At 44.4% G+C, this 20,336-nt stretch overlaps 1 protein-coding gene across 9 annotated transcripts in view; it reads left to right on the top strand.

Annotated features, from left to right (window-relative positions):
• ERG (ETS transcription factor ERG) overlaps positions 1–20,336 on the top strand; it is a 322,953-nt gene that overhangs the window by 273,763 nt on the left and 28,854 nt on the right. For all 9 annotated transcript variants that reach the window (XM_081573193.1, XM_081573198.1, XM_081573196.1 and 6 more), the window contains one exon: positions 869–1,020. In XM_081573193.1, the coding sequence (XP_081429319.1) occupies positions 869–1,020 (152 nt within the window). The remainder of the gene's footprint in view (positions 1–868; positions 1,021–20,336) is intronic.

The raw sequence follows: 20,336 nt of genomic DNA, 5'->3' as shown, positions 1-20,336 counted from the left end.
AGCACTGGGAGCCTTCAAACGCCATGCCTAACGATTGGCTGTGGGGTTTTGAAAGTGAACGCAAAGGTTTCCTTCCGAGGTTTTGAAGAGGCGTGTCACTCTGGAATAAACCTGTCGAGTGTTGCCTCTCACCATCTGTGTGCGTGGCCTGTTTGCAGTCACACGGGGAGAACAAGTGCCCCTTCAGTGCTCCCTGCACGCGTTTCCCGTCAGCTGTCACAGGTGGGGCTTTGACACGACAGCTGCAGAAGGAGCTGGCTGGGGGGATAGGAACCAGGTGGCAGCTCTGCTGCCCATGTGCCTGTGCTCTGCTTCAGCGAGCGTGGGCACTGTCTCAGTCTGATAGGGCTCCTGTCACAAAATGCCATGGGCCAGGGGTCTTAAACAACAGGAATTGTTTTCTCATGGTTCTAGAGACTGAAGTCCAAGACCAAGGTGCTGGGGCGGGGAGTGGTTGGTGTCTGGTGAGAGCCCTGCCCTTGGCTGGAGGATGGCTACCTTCTCGCTGGAAACTCAGTGGCAGAGAGAGACAGAGAGAGGAGTCCGGTCTCTTCCTGTGCTTATAAGGGCACTAATCCCATCATAAGGGCCTCAGCCTCATGACCTCATGTAAACTTCATTCTCTCCCAAAGGCCCCTGTGCAAATGCCATCACGCTGGGACTGGGGCTTCCTATGTGAGCCTGGAGGAGACACGGTCATTCAGCTCATCACGGATGACTGTGTTCATCTTTTCACAGTCTCCTCCTCCTCCTCCCTCCCTCCCTTCCACCTTGCCCTTCCTGGCTTCTCTCTGTGCGTCACGGAAAGGCAGGGAGGCAGGCTCCGGGGGGCCGCAGTAATGGAAGGCTGTGTCTTCTTCTCCTCCAGGAATTCCCCCGATGAGTGCAGCATGGCCAAAGGCGGGAAGATGGTGGGCAGCCCGGACACCGTCGGGATGAACTACAGCAGCTACATGGAGGAGAAGCACATGCCACCCCCCAACATGACCACCAACGAGCGCCGCGTCATCGTCCCCGCAGGTCAGAGGCTCGGCCAGTGGCCCGGGCCTTCCTCGGGCTCCGCTCAGCTCTCTCTTCCTGCCCTTGGCACTGGCCACCCTCAGCTGCCTGCAGTGATGGTTGCGGATGGACCAGCAGATACTGGTCCACTGTGGTGAAGTGTTCACTGCTATGTGTGTGCACGTGTGTGTGTGTGTGTGTGTGTGTGTGTGTGAGAGAGAGAGAGAGAATCCATGCAGAGTGACCTTTCCAAGGAGGACTTGCCTTTTCTCTGAGCTTACTTGGTGTTAAGTATCCTTCCGTTTATGAAGTGCTACTTACATTAGAAGGTAGGCTAAATTTTTTCTTACCTGGCATAATTAAAAATTGGGAGCCCTGTATTGTTGGTTGTCAAAACTCGAAATTCCAGCCCTCACTGGCTTATGAAACAGACTCCAAGAGCCTGAGTCATTCTTTACCAGAAGTAATTCTAAACATAATCCAAAACAATAACTCTGGATTTGAGAACCGTGCCAGGGATTGATTTATTTAGCAAAACTAAAGGTAATAGGAAGGATGCCTTAAAACTCTTCAGAGGAAATGTGCTACATAAAACCAAAAATACCCACCACGGAAATAGCAGTGGTGACCGCCAGTGGGTCCTGACTGAGGTATTCAGTGAGCGATGCACATACACTGAATTTTTGGTGTCATGAAATCTCAAGCAGTAGGTGGCGTGGTTTGACACGAGTGCCCTGATTAGGACAATGATGTTTGGAGAGGTCGTCCTGCAGTTAGTAAGAGGCGAGTTAGAACTTCCCAGGGGGCACACTCTTAAAGAACCCACCTGCCAGTGCAGGATGTGTGAGTTCACTCCCTGGGTCGGGAAGATCCCCTGGAGAAGGAAATGGCAACCCACTCCAGTACTCTTGCCTGGAAAATCCCATGGACGGAGGAGCCTGGTAGGCTACAGTACTCTTGCCTGGGAGTTCCATGGATAGAGGAGCCTGGCGGGCTACCGTCTGTGGGGTGGCACAGAGTTGGACACTTCTTAGCAACTAAGCGTGAGTTAGAACTCAGACAAGCACCCCCCAACTCCTTCATTCTCAAGTCCCTTTCTGTAGCCCCTGGGGGCTCCCTCCATCACCCCCTGCAGCCATCTGGGCCCCTCGCCTTCTGCCTCTGGGATGGAACTTGCTGTCACTTTAGCCCGAAACCCTTGGTTCCAGGGAGTTCTGCCCTTCATCGGGGTTCTCTCGCCACCCCATCCAGAGGTGCCCCTCCGCCACTCCACCCAGTGACCCTCAATCCCTGCCTGCCTTACTTCCTTTTATTGCATGCATTCCCATCTGTCACTGTAGTGGACTTTTATGTGAAAGTTCTCTTCTTATCTTCTTCCTTCAGTGGAGTGTAAGACCCGCAAAGGCCCTGCCTCCATGGCCAAGTTCAATGCCTGGTGTGCCCCAGGTTATCAGAGAATATTGAGGGAAGAATGGATGAAAGGGTGCCTGACCCCTGGCTGGTCCTGCCCAGGACTCTGCTTATTGCTGGACTCATAAGAAATGAGCATGGGTGAAACTGGTGCAGACTTGATTCTCCCTTGCCCCGGAGGTGGTGTGTGCATGCTAAGTCACTTTAGTCGTATCTGACTCTTTGTAACCCCGTGGACTGTAGCCCGCCAGGGTCCTCTGTCCATGGGATTCTCCAGGCAGGAGTACTGGAGTGGGTTGTCATGCCCTCCTCCAGGGTATCTTGCCTACCCAGGGACTGAACCAAGTATCCTGTGTCTCCTGCATTGCAGGCAGATTCTTTACCACTGAGCCACCAGGGAAGCCCTGTTTTCCTGGTAGGGTGACCTGAATCTCATCATCTATAGGATATTAGTCCTTCCATGATCTTGTATTTACTGGGTTGCTTCAGTGTTCTATCACCCCTGACCACTGAGTGGGAAGTACCAACAGGGCCCCATGGACCCCCTTGCGCTACAAGCGTCGATCTCTTGCTCCGTATAGTGCAGCAGTTACACAATTTCCCTCCAGAATTAAGACCAGTCCTTGTAGTTGGTAATTCTCCTCTGGCAGCTGGGTCAGGGGCCAGAAGAGGTCAGGAGGACCATCTCCACTGCCAGCTTGGAAGTGAAAGTGTTAGTCACTCAGTCGTGTCGGACTCTTTGTGACCCCAAGGACCATAGCCCGCCAGGCTCCTCTGTCCATGGGATTCTCCAGGCAAGAACACTGGAGTGGGTTGCCATTTCCTTCTCCTGTGGATCTTCCCGACCCAGGGATCGAACCCACATCTCTTACATCTTCTGTGTTGGCAGGCAGGTTCTTTACCACTAGTGCCACCTGGGAGTCCACCTCTGTGAGGTGTGATGACAAATGCGATCAAATCCCTTCCATGGCATGATTCCCACCCCCAGCCCTTCGTCTGCATCAGACCACCTCCAGTGGACTTCTGTTTCCACCTTCCAAGCAAGAAAGTTCAGAGTGCAAAACACCTGACTTGGGCTCACGGACTGGGTTCCTCTTCAGGATGGTCAACTGTGTAGCTTTCAGCAAAGTTTATGAAGCTAGTTGGAAGCTATGATGTATGAAAGGGCTCATCCATCCCTGATCTTGAAGCACACATAAGGCTTTTATAGGGGACAGTGGAGTGAGTCTTGTGTGTGCCTCATGAGAAGGACAAAGCTGCTTTTAATGTTTCTGGAAAGAAAGTGGACATTTATGCCAAAGGCATGCATTTGGTTTGATCATGGCAACTAAGCTACATTCCTGAGAACCATCGCCTGTTGCTGTGACTTAGAACTGGAGGCATTTCCAGTTGAGTGGGGAAAAAGTATGGAAAGGCGAATGTCCAAGGGGCCCATCCTGGATGCGTGGTACCTAAAGGGGTTGAGAGCAGATGTGTGCCTGGGGAGAGGTGGTCAGGCAGGGGTGTTGTTGCCTTGGACACTGGCTGGAGTGGAACGGGATGAGGCAAAACCAGAGGATGTCTGCCCAAGCCCGTCTCACCCTTTGCCTTTCTGCTGAAGAATGTAATTTCCTCAGTTTAGGTGAAACAAAGCCTTTAGTTCTGTAAGATGAGAGACTCAATCTGAGGAAAGGCTTACATTGAAGGTACTTATCTGAGATCCGCATGGAATCACAGACCCAGGAGCTAAGCCTGGTGCATCCTTTCATCTGACAGGATCCTATTTCTGTCCTGCCAGCAGCAGGCTTTGATGTTGTCAATATCATTTCTAGTAGGACCAGACTTGCTTCCTATGTTAAATAAACTGTTTAGAAAACAAGAGAGCCATTTTCATGGGAAAGAGGCAAAGAAGCAATTTAATCAAGTCAGGACATCCACCCTTTGTGATTTGTGTGGTTGTTGTTGTTCAGTCACTAAGTCACGTCCAGCTCTTTGCAACTCCATGGACTGCAGCTTGCTAGGCTTCCCTGTCCTTCATCATCTCCTGGAGTTTGCTCATATTTATATCCATTGAGTCAGTGATGCCCTCCAACCATCTCATCCTCTGTCGCCCCCTTCTCCTCCTGCCTTCAATCTTTCCCAGCAACAAGGTCTTTTCCAAGGAGTTGGATCTTTGCATCAGGTGGCCAAAGTATCGGAGCTTCAGCTTTAGCATCTGTCCTTCCAATGAATATTCAGGACTGATCTCCTTTAGGATGGACTGGTTGGATCTCCTTGAAGTCCAAGGTACTCCCAACAGTCTTCTCCAACACCACAATTCAAAAGCATCAATCCTTCGGTGCTCAGCCTTCCTTATGGTCCAGCTCTCATATCCATACATGACTACTGGAAAAAACCGTAGCTTTGACTGGATGGACCTTTGTTGGCAAAGTGATGTCTCTGTGTAGTAGGTGCTCATTAAGTGTCAGCCAGTTGGCTGGAAGCCTGATTACACAGATTGGCTCATATTAAGCTTTTGTGTAAAGGCTGTTTCATCTCCTGAAGAAAGTCCTCTTTCAGCTGTCCCCTCCTTTGGTTGCTTCACGCCGATGTGAAGGCAGTTATTCAGTTGATCGGGTTTGTAAGAGAGCTCACTGTGGCTGGTTTTGCAAGTTGTGAGTCTTTCAGTTATTGGTCAAGCCAAAGGTGTGTGTGCTCATACACAGACACACAGATGAACACACAAACACACAGCTGTATTGCACAATCCAGAAAATTCCCCAGTGTAAAGACAGCAGGACATGGGCGTGGCTGTATCAGCTGCCCCCTCCATACCTTCGGCCCCAAATCTGAGATCCAGGCATCTCACTAGGGCACATTTTGGCTGTAGGGAGCTCTGCATACTTAGGTAGAATTCTCCAACCCTGGTTATGACTGGTTCATATAGTTCCTACTATTTAAGCACATTGATTGGCACTTCTAAATGCAAATCAGAAAGACAGCCCCCCCAAATCCATTATTTATTCCTAAGCAATTGCACTATCAATCAACTACATACTGACTTCATGTCCTAGACCTGAAAATGGCCCTGAGAAACACTGACCAAGAAGATTGGTGTGTAGACAAGAGAAGACACAGAAAAAGACATGGTCTTTTGGACTCCTGGCCTGGATCCCTCACTTCCGAAAGTCCCTGGTTTTGAGACTCATTGTCTCTAACTCGGGCTTCCGAGCTGGCGCTGGTGGTGAAGAACCCACCTGCCAATGCAGGTTAGATGTAAGGACTTGGGTTTGATCCCTGGATCAGGAAGATCCCTTGGAGGAGGGCAGGGCAACCCACTCTAGTATTCTTATCTGGAGAATCCCATGGACAGAGGAGCCTGGCAGGCTGCGTCCATAGGGTTGTACAGAGTCAGACATGACTGGAGCAACTCAGCACACATGTGCGCGCAAACACACACACACACACACACACACACACACACACACGTGTCTAACTCAGGAGCTTTATAAAAACTCGTTAAATATCCCTAATGAATAAAAAGACTTTCACTGAATATGTTTACACTGTTTCCTTGTTTCAGAATGGATTTTAGAAAGATCACACAAATACAAATTTAAAAAAAAAAGATAGAATCTGTTTTCAAAGTAAATGGATAGAGAACATGGGCTAAAGTAAGAACTTAACAGGCAGTGAAACCAGGGATGAGATTTGTATGTTGATGTATATATTTGGAGAAGGAAATGACAACCCACTCCAGTATTCTTGCCTGGAGAATCCCATGGACAGAGGAGCCTGGGGGGCTTAAGTGCATGGGGTTGCAAAGAGTTGGACACGACTGAAGCGACTTAGCACATATGTATATATTAATGCGAACTTTATATACTGCACAGTTGCAAACAGTGGGTGTTATTTGGGGCCAAGGTGTCAGCAGGCTATGTGAAGGCGATGCCTTAATCAATACATGCCTCAGTGTCCCCAGGATTAAAAGAAAACATGTGGGAAAGATGGTCCAGCTCTTAATTTTAAGTCTAGAGAAAAATGTGTCCCTTGGTTTGTCATTGGAAGGTAACAGGGAAGTCATGTGAAAGCACTCAGTCAGTAGGGCCACCAGACACCCTGGGAAGCCCTGACTTCCACCTGTTGTCCTGGAAACGTCACTGGCTATGCCTCTCCTTCTCAAGGTGTAGAGATTAGACAATACATCACATGTGCTCTTTCTGTCTACCATCTGTATTGATCATCTGTCATCTGTATCATCTATCTTTCCATCTGTCTATCTATAAATCTCAGAGGAGGCAATGGCACCCTACTCCAGTACTCTTGCCTGGAAAATTCCATGGACGGAGGAGCCTGGTAGGCTGCAGTCCATGGGGTCGCTAGGAGTTGGACACGACTGAAGCAACTTAGCAGCAGCAGCAGCAGTCTGTAAATCTGTTGTCTATCTATCTCTCATTTATCATCTGTCTATCTATCATCTGTATCCATCTTTCCAGCTCCCTATTTATCTATCGACCTGCCTCTCATTTATCTATCACCTCTCTCTCTGTCATCGGTGTCTCTTGTCTTTCCATCTGTCTATTTATCCATCATCTGTCTACTTATTATCTGTCCTATGTGGTGTGAATGGCTGTGTATCTAAGTCTGCATCTCATAGGGTTGGGCTGTTTCTTATGTTCATGGTTGTAGGTCAAAGTATCATGCAGCGATGTCACTCTTAATAAGATGAGCCCCAGACAGGGGACTCAGTTCAGTGGCTCTTTGCTGACTCAGCTTAATTTGGAGGTTGACTGGGAGATGTTTCTCCAAGTATGATCAGAGCCACCCTCATCGGGGTCACCTGGGAGACTTAGGATGTAAAAGTGCCCACCTCCACATTTTATGAATCCAGGTATAGAGTGGAGGATTCTACATTGTTAACACATTTTTTGGATGATTTTCATGCATTATAGGGTTGAGGAGCTCTAGACTAGATAGAAGATACTAAATAAATTTTGAGCTTCCCAGATGGCGTAGTGGTAAAGAGTCCACCTGCCAATGAAAGAGACACAGGTTCAATCCCTGGTTTGGGGAGATCCCCTGGAACATGAAATGGCAATCCGCTCCAGGACTCTTGCCTGGAGAATTCCATGGACGGAGGAGCCTGGTGGGCTACGGTCCATGGGGTCACAAAGAGTCGGACACGACTGAGTGAGTGAGCACGCATACACACAAATAATTTTGCTTTAATACACTTTCATTTTTTTGAAGTAAAGACATCATTTGGGAAAGGGAGTTGACAAAAGAAAGAATTGTCCTAAAGCTTTTCCCTCCAGATGTGTTTTGGGAGCTGTGGTTGCCATGAGTCATTGGTTGGCGTGACCAGTTCTGTAAAGGTCTTATGTCAAGGGCCACTCAAGGCACAAAGTGTGATGTGAGAGCTGAGGAGGAAGCCCCACAACCCTGTTCATTGGTGACAGCCCTGGTCAAGTGCAGGGCTTGCCCGCATTTTGCTGTGTTCCCATCCACAGCATAGACGGCTCGGGGACAGCCCGGGAATCTGACTTCTGGGTGTTTCCAGTTCTGCACCGAGGCTGTGAACACAGACGGATGTTTAGAAGCAGTGGGTCCTTATCGCACAATGGAACTAGTATGTTCTGGGGAGCACAGGTTTTGTGCTGTCTGATGAAGCCTCAGCATCAGGGATACTGTCTCTCCCTGTGCCGGGTGGCCTCCTGCAGTCACGGTTTAGGTCTTGACAGTGTCCTTGGTGATGTGCTAACCAAGAGGGCTGGCAGAGAGGAAGGCATGGTCTTCATCCACTTTTCTTCAAAGTTGCAAAATGCAACAGAACCTCTGGTTTCAGCAGCTTACATCATTTTGAGAAGATTCTTCCTTTTCTTTGTTTTTATTCCCCAAAATGGGTGCTGAGGCGTGGGGCTTTTCAAACACTTCTGTTTTCATTTTCTAAATATTCACCTTGAGCACAAATGCTCATGGGAGTCAGAAGTCTCAGAGAGAAATAGTTGCCACATTCGTGTTTGTTGCCCCTGTTTGCTTTTTAAATTTCATTTTTAATTGGAGTATAATTGCTTAACATTATTGTGTCAGCTTCTGCTGTGCAACAGTATGAATCAGCTGTATGTATCCATATATTCCCCTCCCTCCTGAGCCTCCCCACCACCCCGTCCCACCCCATCCCACACCTGTATGTCATCACAGAGCACCGAGCTGAGTTATTCACCTTTTAACAAAGTTCACTCTCTGTATTCATTCATTTATTCATTCAGTGAGCACTTGGAATATTCCAGTCACCAAGAATAAAAGCTCCTAGGAGATTTAAAGCCCCCAGTCCTTGGTCCCCAGACACACGTGGCCGGAGCCACTCCTGTTGTGTTGCACTCAGGTCTTCCTTGCCGAGTGACTTCTACTCAACGTGTGAGGTATCCACCGAGCACTTGTTACTCTTGTACTAGTCACAGAGGAAATGACCGAAGCCTGTGAGAAGCAGATAAGACCCGGCCGCATGAAGTTAAGTCATCCGTGACAGGGGAGAGCATGATTAAGAGCTCAGATGAGTGATTCAGACACGTGTTTCCAAATAGCTGGGGAATAAGATGGCCGTAAGCATGGGTGGTGAAGCACAGCTTCCTTCGTCCCGTCATGGGGTTTCTGACTCCCCTGCCACCTCCGCCGTCTTCCCCTGCCCTGTCCTTTCGCCCGGTCACATCTTTCGACACCTGTGCTGTCATCTGTGTCCTCTCCCGGGCGGTTCCCTCCGATGGAATGTCCTTCCGTTCCTCTGCTAACAAGTCCTTCTTGCTTTTCAAGGCACCTTTGAAATCCACCCTCTCTTAGAAACCACCCTGGATCTTCAGGCACCTTCATTGCTTCCCTGATGATGTCTTTGCAATTCCTTCATCCCGCTTTATGTGGTTTTGTATTATAGTCTATAGTGCATAGGTATACTAGATACAGTGCTTAATTCCATGAAGGATTTGAGATGCCTCGTGGATTAAACTACTGATCGTCACATGAGCCAAACTACTAATCAGTTAGAAATTGGGGATCGATACTGAGGCAGTCGGGCTTCTCAGGTGGCTCAGTCTGATAGCGAATCCACCTGCCAATGCAGAAGACTTAGGTTCAGTCCCTGGGTTGGGAAGCTCTCCTGGGGGAGGAAGGAAATGGCGACCCACTCCAGTAGTTTGGCCTGGAGAACCCCATGGACAGAGGAGCCTGGCAGGCTACAGTCTGTGGAGTTGCAAAAGAGCTGGGCATGACTTAGCAACTCAACAGCCACAACTAAGGCAATTACGAATGTTAATGGAAAACCAAGGTCACAGGAGGGAATAATGCAGCTCTTCTGGCCACAAGCTTGGCCAACATGCCGTGGCTTAGTTTCTAGAATGGCACTGAGCTTCCTGGTGGCCAACATAAAAAGATCCATAGGGGAAATAATGTCTTTTTTCAGGAATAAATTTCACAGGGAAAGGAATATTTTCCTGGTGTGGAATCCTAAAAGCAGAATCTCTGGACATTATATTTGGGCTTAACTCAAGCGTGAGCACCTTCTTTGTGACATCCTCTATGGACAGAGTGAGTTATGTTAACAAATAGCTCAGTGCAGACAGAAGGCATATGCCCAGTGTGAGCCTTTGCTGGTCTGGTTTCTTAGAAAATCAGGATTTGATTTCTCAAAGTGACAGAAAGTTCCTATGGCCTGCACAAGACCTTTTCTAAAGATGATTATCTCCAAGCACAGGTTGAAAATACATGAATAAAAAGTAATGGAAGAAAATACTCTCCAAGTCCAAATGGCCAACATATTATTACAGTGTATTGCAGCCACAAAATTAAAAGATGCTTGCTCCTTGGAAGAAAATCTATGACAAACTTAGGCAGTGTATTAAAAAGCAGAGACATCACTTTGCCAATAAAGATCTGTAGAGTCAAAGCTATGGTTTTTCCAGTAGTCATGTACAGGTGTGAGAGCTGGACCATAAAGAAGGCTAAGTGCTGAAGAATTGATGCTTTCAAAATGTGGTGTTGGAGGAGATTCTTGAGAGTCCCTTGGGCTGCAAGGAGATCAAACCAATCAATCCTAAAGGAGACCAAGCCTGAATAGTCTTTGGAAGGACTGATGCGGAAGCTGAAGCTCCAGTACTTTGGCTACCTGTTGCAAAGAACTGACTCGTTGGAAAAGACCCTGATGCTAGGAAAGATTGAGGGCAGGAGGAGAAGGGGGCGACAGAGGACGAGATGCTTGGATGACATCACTGACTCAATGGGCACGAGTTTGAACAAATTCTGGCAAATAGTGAAGGGCAGGGAAGCCTGGGGTGCTACAGTCCATGGGGTCAGACACGACTTAGCAACTGAACAACATCACCACCAGACAAAGCAGCAAACTCGTGGCCCATGTGCAGAAGTCAGTAAGCATGCGTCAGTATTATGGGGGCCTCTCTGGTGGCTCAGACAGTGAAGAATCTGCCTTCAACATGGGAGATCCAGGTTCAATCCCAGAGTCAGGCAGATGCCCTGGAGAAGGGCAACCCACTCCAGTACTCTTGCCTGGGAAACCCCATGGACAGAGGAGCCTCGTGGGCTATAGTCCATGGGGTTGCAAAGAGTCAAACATGACTGAGTTGCCTTTTTCCTAGTCAGTTTACAATATTGTGTTAGTTTCAGGTGTACAGCATAGTGACTGAGTATTTTTGCAGATTGTGCTCCATGATTAGATTACTATAAGATAATGAGTATTATTCTCTGTGCTATACAGTATATCCTTGTTGCTTGTCTACTTATATATATAATAGTATATATGTGCTAATCCCACACCACTAATTTGTCCCCCCCTTCCCTCTCCCATTTGGTAACCACACATTTGTTTTCAATAAACTACATGTTTCTCTGCTTTACTTTGTCATGCTTCCAAACACTCCCAAAGATCTCTCCCATTATGTTTGCATTATGGAATGTGTTTCTATAAGCTTCTGGTTACAATTTTTTATGCTAAGTCAAGCAACTGAACAACCCAACCAACTAAAACTTAAATCCTAAGGTCCCAGTTAATATATTTTTAAACTGTGAGCTGAATTGAGGCAACTGTCATTGGGCTGTATGTGGCTAAAATAATAAAAACAGAAATGGCGACCGTCTGCTGAGGGCACATTGTTGTCAGCCACTTGGTCGTGTTCTTTGTTGAAAAGGTATTATCTCATTTAATGGTGAAGATGACAGGAAAAATAGTGAGAGGGAAGCCTGGCATGTTGCAGTCCATGGGGTTGCTAAGAGTCAGACACGTCTGAGCAACTGAACAACAACAATCTCATCTAAATTCCACAGAAATCCTATGGTGTAGAAACTGTTTGTTATTCTCACTATACAGATAAAGAAACTAAAACTAGGGAAGAAATAAGATGGTTGCCCAAGATGTCCCAGCCAATGATGTGGAAAGCCAGAATTCTGACCCAGTTCTGTCTGAATCCAGATTCTGAGCTCTTACTCATATACTATTAACACATGATCAGAAGTGTCTAGGAAGAACACAAGAAAGTAGAATGATGGAATAAATTTGTTAAATTGTTGTAGATTCTGAAATGGCCTTTTCAAAGATGTAAGTAGTAAGTCATGGAGTAAAGTTGATGTTCAAGATTGTCTACGATGTTGCTCAGCTCTTAACCTTTACATTTCCATGATGAGAATGATTTATCTGTTTTTTTATTTTAAAACCAAGGGAAGAATCTAATTAAAAATAGCTTTGATTTAGCAAGAATAGCTGGGTGGATGTTCGTAAATGTAGGAAAAAATGTAAGATAGGTGACGCTCCTTTGGGCTTCCCAGTGGTGCTAGTGGTAAAGAATCTGCTGCCAATGCTGGAGAGGTGGATTCGATCCCTAGGTTGGGAAGATCCCCAGAAGAAGGAAATGGCAACCCATTCCAGGTTTCTTGCCTGGAAAATCCCATGGACAGAGGAACCTGGAGGGCTATAGTCCATGGGGTTACAAAGAGTTGGACATGACTGAGCAGCTGAGCATGCACACACGATGTTCGTTTGATTCATCCTGTACTTAAGATACCCATGGGATACCCACAAGGCAGTTCCGTGTGTCCTGTAGAGCATAGGGTTAAAATCCTTTATCAAGGATCATACAATTGCGTTCTAAACTATGCCTTTTCTAGCTCCGGAAATCATTTAATCTTGCTGAGCCTTAGTTTCTGTGCCACCAAAATAAAGATGGTAGTATGGATTAAATAAGATGCATGTGTGAAGTGTAGAAACAGTGCTTGGGATATGGTAATGCTTCCAAAAATTGCAGCTCTTCTTTTCATATTTCTTCAGGCATTTGGGAGAGAGCCCTACACTCAAGAGATAAGCATTTATTATGGGTTGAATTGTGCCCCTACCAAAAAAAAAAAAAGATACATTGACGTCCTAACTTCCAGTGCCTTGGAACGTGACCTGATTTGGAAATAGGGTATTTTCAGATTTGATCAAATTAGGATGAGGTCACAAGGGCCTGATAGAATGACTGGTGCCCTTATCTGAAGGGGGCATCTGGACCCAGACAAACACAGAGGGAAGGTGATGTGAGGATGCAGGGAGAAGCCCATGTCAGGAAGGGAGTAGAGATTAGAAGGTTGCAGCTATAAGGAACCCCGAGAAATGCCATCCACCCCCAGAAGATGGGACGGGAAAGAAGGATTCTGTCCAGAGTCCCAGAGTGAGCTCAGCCCTCCTAACAGCTAGATTTCAGACATTCAGCCCCCAGAACCATGAGGGACCACGTTCCTATTGTTTTAAGCCAGTTGGTGTGTGGTTCTCTTTGTGGCATCCCTTGAAAACCAATACAGCATGCACGCTGTAGATGGAACATGAGTCTAGATGGCCAGGGGTTATCTATGGAGTGAGGAGAGTGGAGGACGAAACTCCGGGGGTACCAGTATTTAAAGAGGAGCAAAGAGAGACCACCCAAGCAGGGAGAGACTTTTAAGTGGAACAGGTCACTCCATTTCTAAAACATGATGAGCATACACAGTGTTGTCATGGAGTACTAACTAAGAGGAGGAAACAGGAAAAAAAAAAGAAAAACAAAATCTCCAAGCTAGATAACCCATTTAGGAAGAGCTGAGAATGACTATCCAGTGAAATATTTTGGCATGTCTGAATGTCAAAGATATCTTTAGAGCCCAACACAAATAATGTAGTCATGTATTTTTTGAATAAAATATATGATGGAATTGTTGATTTTCAGTGAGTTGAAAGTAGGCACACTTTTTTTTTTTTTTTTTACAGTTCTTTGTATTCTTCCCTAGGGTATTCAACAATCCATATGTACAGTTAATTTTTGACAATTGATTATTTAATCCATGAATGAAGTGGAGCATAGTGTGAGCTAGGTTAATGGCTGCAGTGAAAAGGGAAAAGTTTGAAGGTAGATGGGTAAAATTTATGCAGAGAAGACTCTTGATTCTAGTAAACCATTGAACTTAAAAGGGTCTCTCTCAGAGTCCCTGGAAATGATGTATAAAATCTAACAACCTTTTGAATTCACAGCTGAACTGGGAAGAAAGTCAGCAAGTTCCTTGGGGACTAAAGACAAGGCAGGAACTGAGAACAGGGCAGCCTGTTTGTCCTATTTGTCCCATGTTGTCTTAGGTGGCATGGATGGGGGTGGGGTTCCGATGCCTGTAATACGGATATTTGGGTTTTAAAGATTAACCAGGGACAGGAGATGACATCTTGGACTTGCAAAAGCAGGGGTTGGACCTCCTAACTCAGGCACACAACTGTGTGTTCCAGCAGTCCCCAGTCTGAGAAATTAGCCACTGAAAAGTGGTTATGGGCTAGAAATAAAGACAGAATCTTTCTGAAGAAGCTCGCCTTCAATTCAGGCTTGACAAAATTCCTACAGATAAAGACCTACAGAGGATGATGCTGCAAACCCAAATTATGAAAACAGGAAGAATCTATCGAGACCAAGATTCAGCAGAAAGAACAAACAACATGATTAAACCCTCAGGAATGTCAGGTAATTAAAGTATGATACAGAGAATATAAAGTAAGTAGATTTAAAAAGTGACTAGATACCTAAAGGGCTTCATTGGTGGCTCAGAGGTAGAGACTCCGCCTGTCAATGCAAGAGACGCAGGCGACAAGGATTCGATCCCCAGGTTGGGAAGATTGCCCTGGAGAAGGAAACAGCGACCCATTCCAGTATTCTTGCCTGGGAAATCCCATGAACAGAGGAGCCTGGCAGGCTGCAGTCCATGAAGTCATATGAGTTGGACATGGCTTAATTTCTAAACAACAGATACATAAAAGAAGGAATCAGCAAAGAGAGGAAAAATATTATGGAAAAGAATGGATGATCTTGAAGAAGGAAAAATAGAATTCCTAGAAACACAAGAGAATATTCAAAATTCAGCATCAGAAAATATCAAAAACTCAGTAGATGGATTAAACAGTTGATATGAAAACACTGAGAAGCAAATTAAAGATTGTTTTCATAGTGCAGCACAGTGACACAAAGGGGAAATTTAAGGAAAAAAGTCAACAGTTGGGAAGGACTCAGGGTAGACCTATTACAAGTTCTGGAAAGAGGGAATAAAGAGAATGGATGAGATGCAGTATTTGAAGAGATAAACAGCTAAGACTTTCGCAAAATCAATGAATAAAACAATGCTCCAAATATAGGAAACACCGTCTAAAGAAGGATAAAGAAGAATTCATCGTTTCTAATCACGTTATGGTGAGACTGAAGAACACCAGAGACAAAGGACTTTAGAGCCACCTCATGAAGAGAGACGGGGCCTTTCGCGGAGGTCCAGTGGTTAGGACTCTGCTCTGAGGCTCTGGGTTGCATCCCTGATCAAGGATCTGAGATGCCACAAGCCACTGGGTGTGCCAAAAACAAAAATCACTTAGCAAACTCCCTAATTACCCCCCTATACAAAGAAAGAAGACAGACTACCAGAAAATAATGACAGTTGTAAGGACAGCAAACTTCTCAACAGCAAAACAGGGCACAGAGGGCAATAGAAGGAAATTTCCAGGAACTGGGAGAAACTCACAAAACCCTAGGTCTATTCTGGTCTCTTAACATTCTTTTTCCTGCCACAGACTCTAATAATGTTGAATAAAAATATTGACTGACATTATTACATAAGCATGGCGATGAATGAATAGTGTTAAACGTTCGCAAATACCATACGTTCTCTGGGCAAAGGGCATTTGGAGATTAAATTTTGTTGTTGCATGAAGATTAAGAAGTGAAGAAATTGGAGTAGAATGTTAAACACCCAACCAGTAGAGAAACAAACAGACAAACAAAAAGGAGCAAAGAAAATAGATGAATCCAATCAGATATTTGAAAGGAGAGACAAACAGATACAGCAGTCACAGAAAGCGTGAAGTGTTAGAAATCAGATATACCAGTAACAATAAACGTAAGTAGATCAAACTTGGCATTAAAGAGAGAGAATGATAAAGTGGATTTTTAAAAAGTACTCCAGAGTTAGTTATGTACTATTTACAGAAACATCTAACACAGACAAGGAATGCCAGTAAACAGATGGGGAAAGATACACTAGCCAAATTGCAGTCAAAATAAAGCTGATAAGAATGGAAACAGAAAACATTACTGGAGAAAACTGACAGTTATCACATAATTAAAGTGTTTACATTTATGAAGAATATGTGGTGATAAAGCTGTATATACCTAATAACATAGCCTCAAAATACATAAAGAACTATACAGAGACATAGACCAGCTCACTTTAGTGAGAGATTTTACTTTGACTTTCTCAGCTTTTGACAGATCAATGACATGGAAATTATGTGTGAGTTACTAATTTTGATCTAGTGGTTATTTATAGAAACCTGTACTCAACAATTAGAAGCCTTCTTTTTAAGCACTCAAAGGGCATTTGCAGAAACTGACCGTGCCATAGGAGTAACAACCAGTATTCAAAAAATCAGTATCATATAGACTTCATTCACTCACAAAAGTACAGTAAAATTAGAAATCAGTAATTATCGAAACAAAAAGTGAACCGCATTCATCGTTTGGAAATGAAAAGATTCAGAAGTAACCTTGACTGTAGGCTGTTTACTTGAGCTCAGATTTCAATTTCTTGAAGCTCAAATTTGAGCCAGTTCTCTTTTTTTAGGCTTCTTTATAAATGTAAAATTTGTTCTGATGAGGAGGCAAAATACTAAATCTTATTTTTGCAGGCTTCTGAGTGTCTAGAACAGCAGACTGGCAGCCTCGCCAGGGTCTGGTTTTATAAACAAAGACTTCATGGGCTTGTGATATGACTTAGAAGTGCAATTTATTTTTGTTGGTATTTTTTCATGACCGTGGGTGATTTTTCTTTCTGGAAGCCAGTATTTTACATTGATACTGTTGAAGAAAACTGACACTCAGGACTTATCACCAATTTGGTTCATTGTCGGGTGGGGCAAGTGTCTCAGAAACAGGATGCTTGCCTATATGAGGTATTTTGTTTCAAGAAGGCGCAGTATGTCTTCATCAATGCAGTATCCTTTTGCTTAACTTAAATATCTGCTTAATATTTTCCTGGCAGCAGTGGAATTCTACTAAGTCAGAATCCAGTTTCAGGGAAATGTAAAAAAAATTTTCAGCCGTAATCCAACCCACTGCTTGTCACCCCCTCACCAGTCCCGCCTAAACAGTGCAAATCCGCTTTGCTTTTATTTATTGTTTTAATCTCAGTTTACTGAAATAACATTTGTAAAACTTTTGGATATTAACTGTGTAATCTAAAATACAAGTAAGAGGCTGCAGAGAGAGAGATGACTTTCTTTTCTAACTCTCTACCATGGGGATTTACCATTTTCATGTCCACGCGTTGTGGAGACTAGACATAGATGTTTTGAAAACAATTGAACTGGAGGGCTGAAAACAAAACAACTTATATCTCTAGCTGCTCGTGGTTCATCTGCCAGAAGCACCTCCGAAAGCTTCTTAAAATAAAGTGATAAATCAGACTTTTGTGTTGAAAGGAAGAGGCTTCCCCTGTGATAACAGATTGTTTATTTCAATTTAGCAGAGTTTGCAATGCAGAATCCAGTGCGTGGATGCATTATTGCCCTGTAATGTGTTATTGTTGGCAAAGTGCTTCCACATACATTATCTCATTGACTTTTCTCTTCCCCTAACATTTCACTTAATTACCAACATAAAAAAGAAGATTCTAGAGAGGTTGACTTTGCATCTAAGGAATGGTTGAATCAGAACCCAAGTATGAGTGTTCTAGCTCCTGATAAAACCTTTTATTTGATCACCAAGTTTGCTATGCTGGATGTGAATTAAGACATTCTTTGATTCTTCAGATATTTTTATAATGACTGAAATTCCTAGATCATAAAGTCCAACCTTCTTAGCAAGATCCTCAAGGTTCTCCTTGAAAGAAAGAGAAAGTGAAGTTGCTCAGCTGTGTCCAGCTCTTTGCAACCCCATGGACTGTAGCCCACAAAGCTCCTTTTCCCATGGGATTTTCTAGGCAAGAATACTGGAGTGGGTTGCCATTCCCTTCTCCATCTGTCATCCTACTGTGGTCAAAATCCTTTTTGTTCATGCAGGCTCAAGCCAAACCCTTCTGATGAAACCCAACCCCCTTTTTTTTTTCCTGATTGGGATGAATTGCTGCTTCTCTGTACTTCCACATCCTGCCTGGATAACACAGATTTCATTCCATCTTGTGGGTCCTCTTCATGGCTACCTTCCTCGGTAGATTCTCAGCATCTTTGTCTTGGCCACCTCTGAATCCCTGCAGTTCTTGTGTATATCGTAAATGCTTAATAACTCAGTTAAATTCAGCTTAGTCTAAGGACTAAGACTGTTGGTCTAAGACTAAAGTCCTGTTGGTCCTTGGAATCTACACATTGTTTTATAAATGTATATCAACAGTTGAATGGGTAAAGAAGATGTAGTACATATATGCAATGGAATACTACTCAGCCATGAAAAGAACAAAATAATGTCATTTGCAGCAACAGGAATTCAACTAGAGATTATTATACTAAGTGAAGTAAGAACGATGAACATTATATCACTTCTATATGGAATCTAAAATATGACACAAGTGAACCTATCTATGAAACAGAATCAGGAACATAGAGAGCAGACTGGCGGTTGCCATGGGGAAGGAGAACATGATAAGGGTGGATTGGGGGGTTGGGATTAGCAGATGCAAATTTGTGTATACAGAGTGGGTAAACAACAATCTCCTACTCTATAGCACAGGGAACTATATTCAATATCCTGTGATAAACCATAATGGAAAAGAATATATGTATGTATAACTGAATCACTGTGCTATACAGCAGAAATTAACACAACCTTGTAAATCAACTGTACTTCAATTAAGAAAAAAAATGACATAAAAAAGAAAAGAAACCCCAGGCTCAGTCACAAGGTTAGGAGACAGGTTCTGAGCTGCAGCAATCCCTGGGGGCAGAGGGTGTGTGATCCACCCCTGAGCAGAGGCAGAGGTGACCCTGGGTTGGGGCTCATCCTGTGACCCCTCCCCTTTTTCCTTCATATGCATAGTCAGGGGTCGGGGAAAGACAGAAGACCTGTTGAATCTTGTGGGACCTTGTGAGTTCCCTTCTGTGATGGCAGGGTGGGGCGGAAATAAGAAAACTTTGCTGATCCATCATGGGCCTTGGAGTAGACCTGGAAGCCTCTCTCCTGGGTCAAGGGTGAGCTGAGACCCCACACCCTGACTTGAACCCTAAAAAGCACCCTTTTACAAGAGCAGCATCCATGCTTGGCCTAGGGAGCCTGGGGAAGCCGAGGGTGGGCCCTACCACTGGGGCAGGGACAGAGCCTCCTGTCTCGTTAACCACTTCCCTGCCGGGGGAGTCACTATCAGCTCCGAAACCTCAAGAATGTGGAGGACAGATACCCAAAGGAGGTGGTGAGTATAGGTGAGGGTGCAAGAAGGGTGAGTCTTCAACCAACGGTGGTGTGTGGGCACAGGCAGGGTGTGAGTTCAGGAGATGACAGCTGGGTGTGTGGGGATGGCGGGTCCGGGGTGGAGGAAAGGCTGGGAATGATGCTTAGGAAAACCATGGGGCCCGGAAGCCTGGGACCATGTGCCTCAGACTGAAGAGTTCGGACTTGATCCTTGCAAACTGTTGTCTGTAGAACATCCATAGAAGTGGTCTAGAATAATGGCACTCCACAGACAGGTTGGAAAGGAACATCCTCATTTACTCTATCAAGCAGTCATATTTTCATGTTTTGTTTTTAATGTTCTTTGCCTCTAAATGTGTAGGGCAGAGGTGTGGAGATCAAATTCCAAAAGGATACAGGAGTAACCTGACTTGATATAGTTTTATGCTTTTCCAGTGAAACAATTCCTATGAATGAACTGGATAAAAAAGTAATATTAAAATTTTATGAAAATTTCATAAAAGCATTTTAGCAAATGTAAATGTGCAGTCCTTTGTAGGGCCTTGTTTTGATTTTGAAACACAGAGAATATATATATATTTTATAAATTATTGTCTAACCAAAGTATCACGTGTTCATTGTAGAAAAAAAGAGAAGATAAAGTTAAGTGAAAACAAAAATTTTTATATCTTCATTGCCTTTTGCTCAGACACAATAATTGCCATTTCAATGCATATCTCTTGAAAATTCTTTCCATGGATATATTTGTATTTCTTTGAAGAATATAATTATACTACTGTAATGTTTTCAAAACTTTTAATCTATTTTGAACATTTTTCATATCAGTAACTACACTCAGCGGTGTAATTTTTAGTCTCTAAATATCACAAGAATGTTCCTAAATGTACAGCAATTTAACTGGTTCTTTTTTGTGGGACATTTAGGGTGTTTCCAATGTTTGGCTATTATAAACAACACTACAAAGAACATCCTTGAAAATAAATCATTGCGCACTTCCTCTATGATTTCCTAAGGATAAATTTCTAGAAGTGGAATTTTTAG

The sequence above is a fragment of the Giraffa tippelskirchi genome, chromosome 2 (genome assembly GCF_054371585.1).
Source record: "Giraffa tippelskirchi isolate mGirTip1 chromosome 2, T2T-mGirTip1v1.2.pri, whole genome shotgun sequence".
In the NCBI taxonomy this organism is placed as follows: domain Eukaryota; kingdom Metazoa; phylum Chordata; class Mammalia; order Artiodactyla; family Giraffidae; genus Giraffa; species Giraffa tippelskirchi.
The sequence above is the reverse complement of the archived record's forward strand: the minus strand, read 5'-3'. Positions and strand labels throughout refer to the sequence as shown.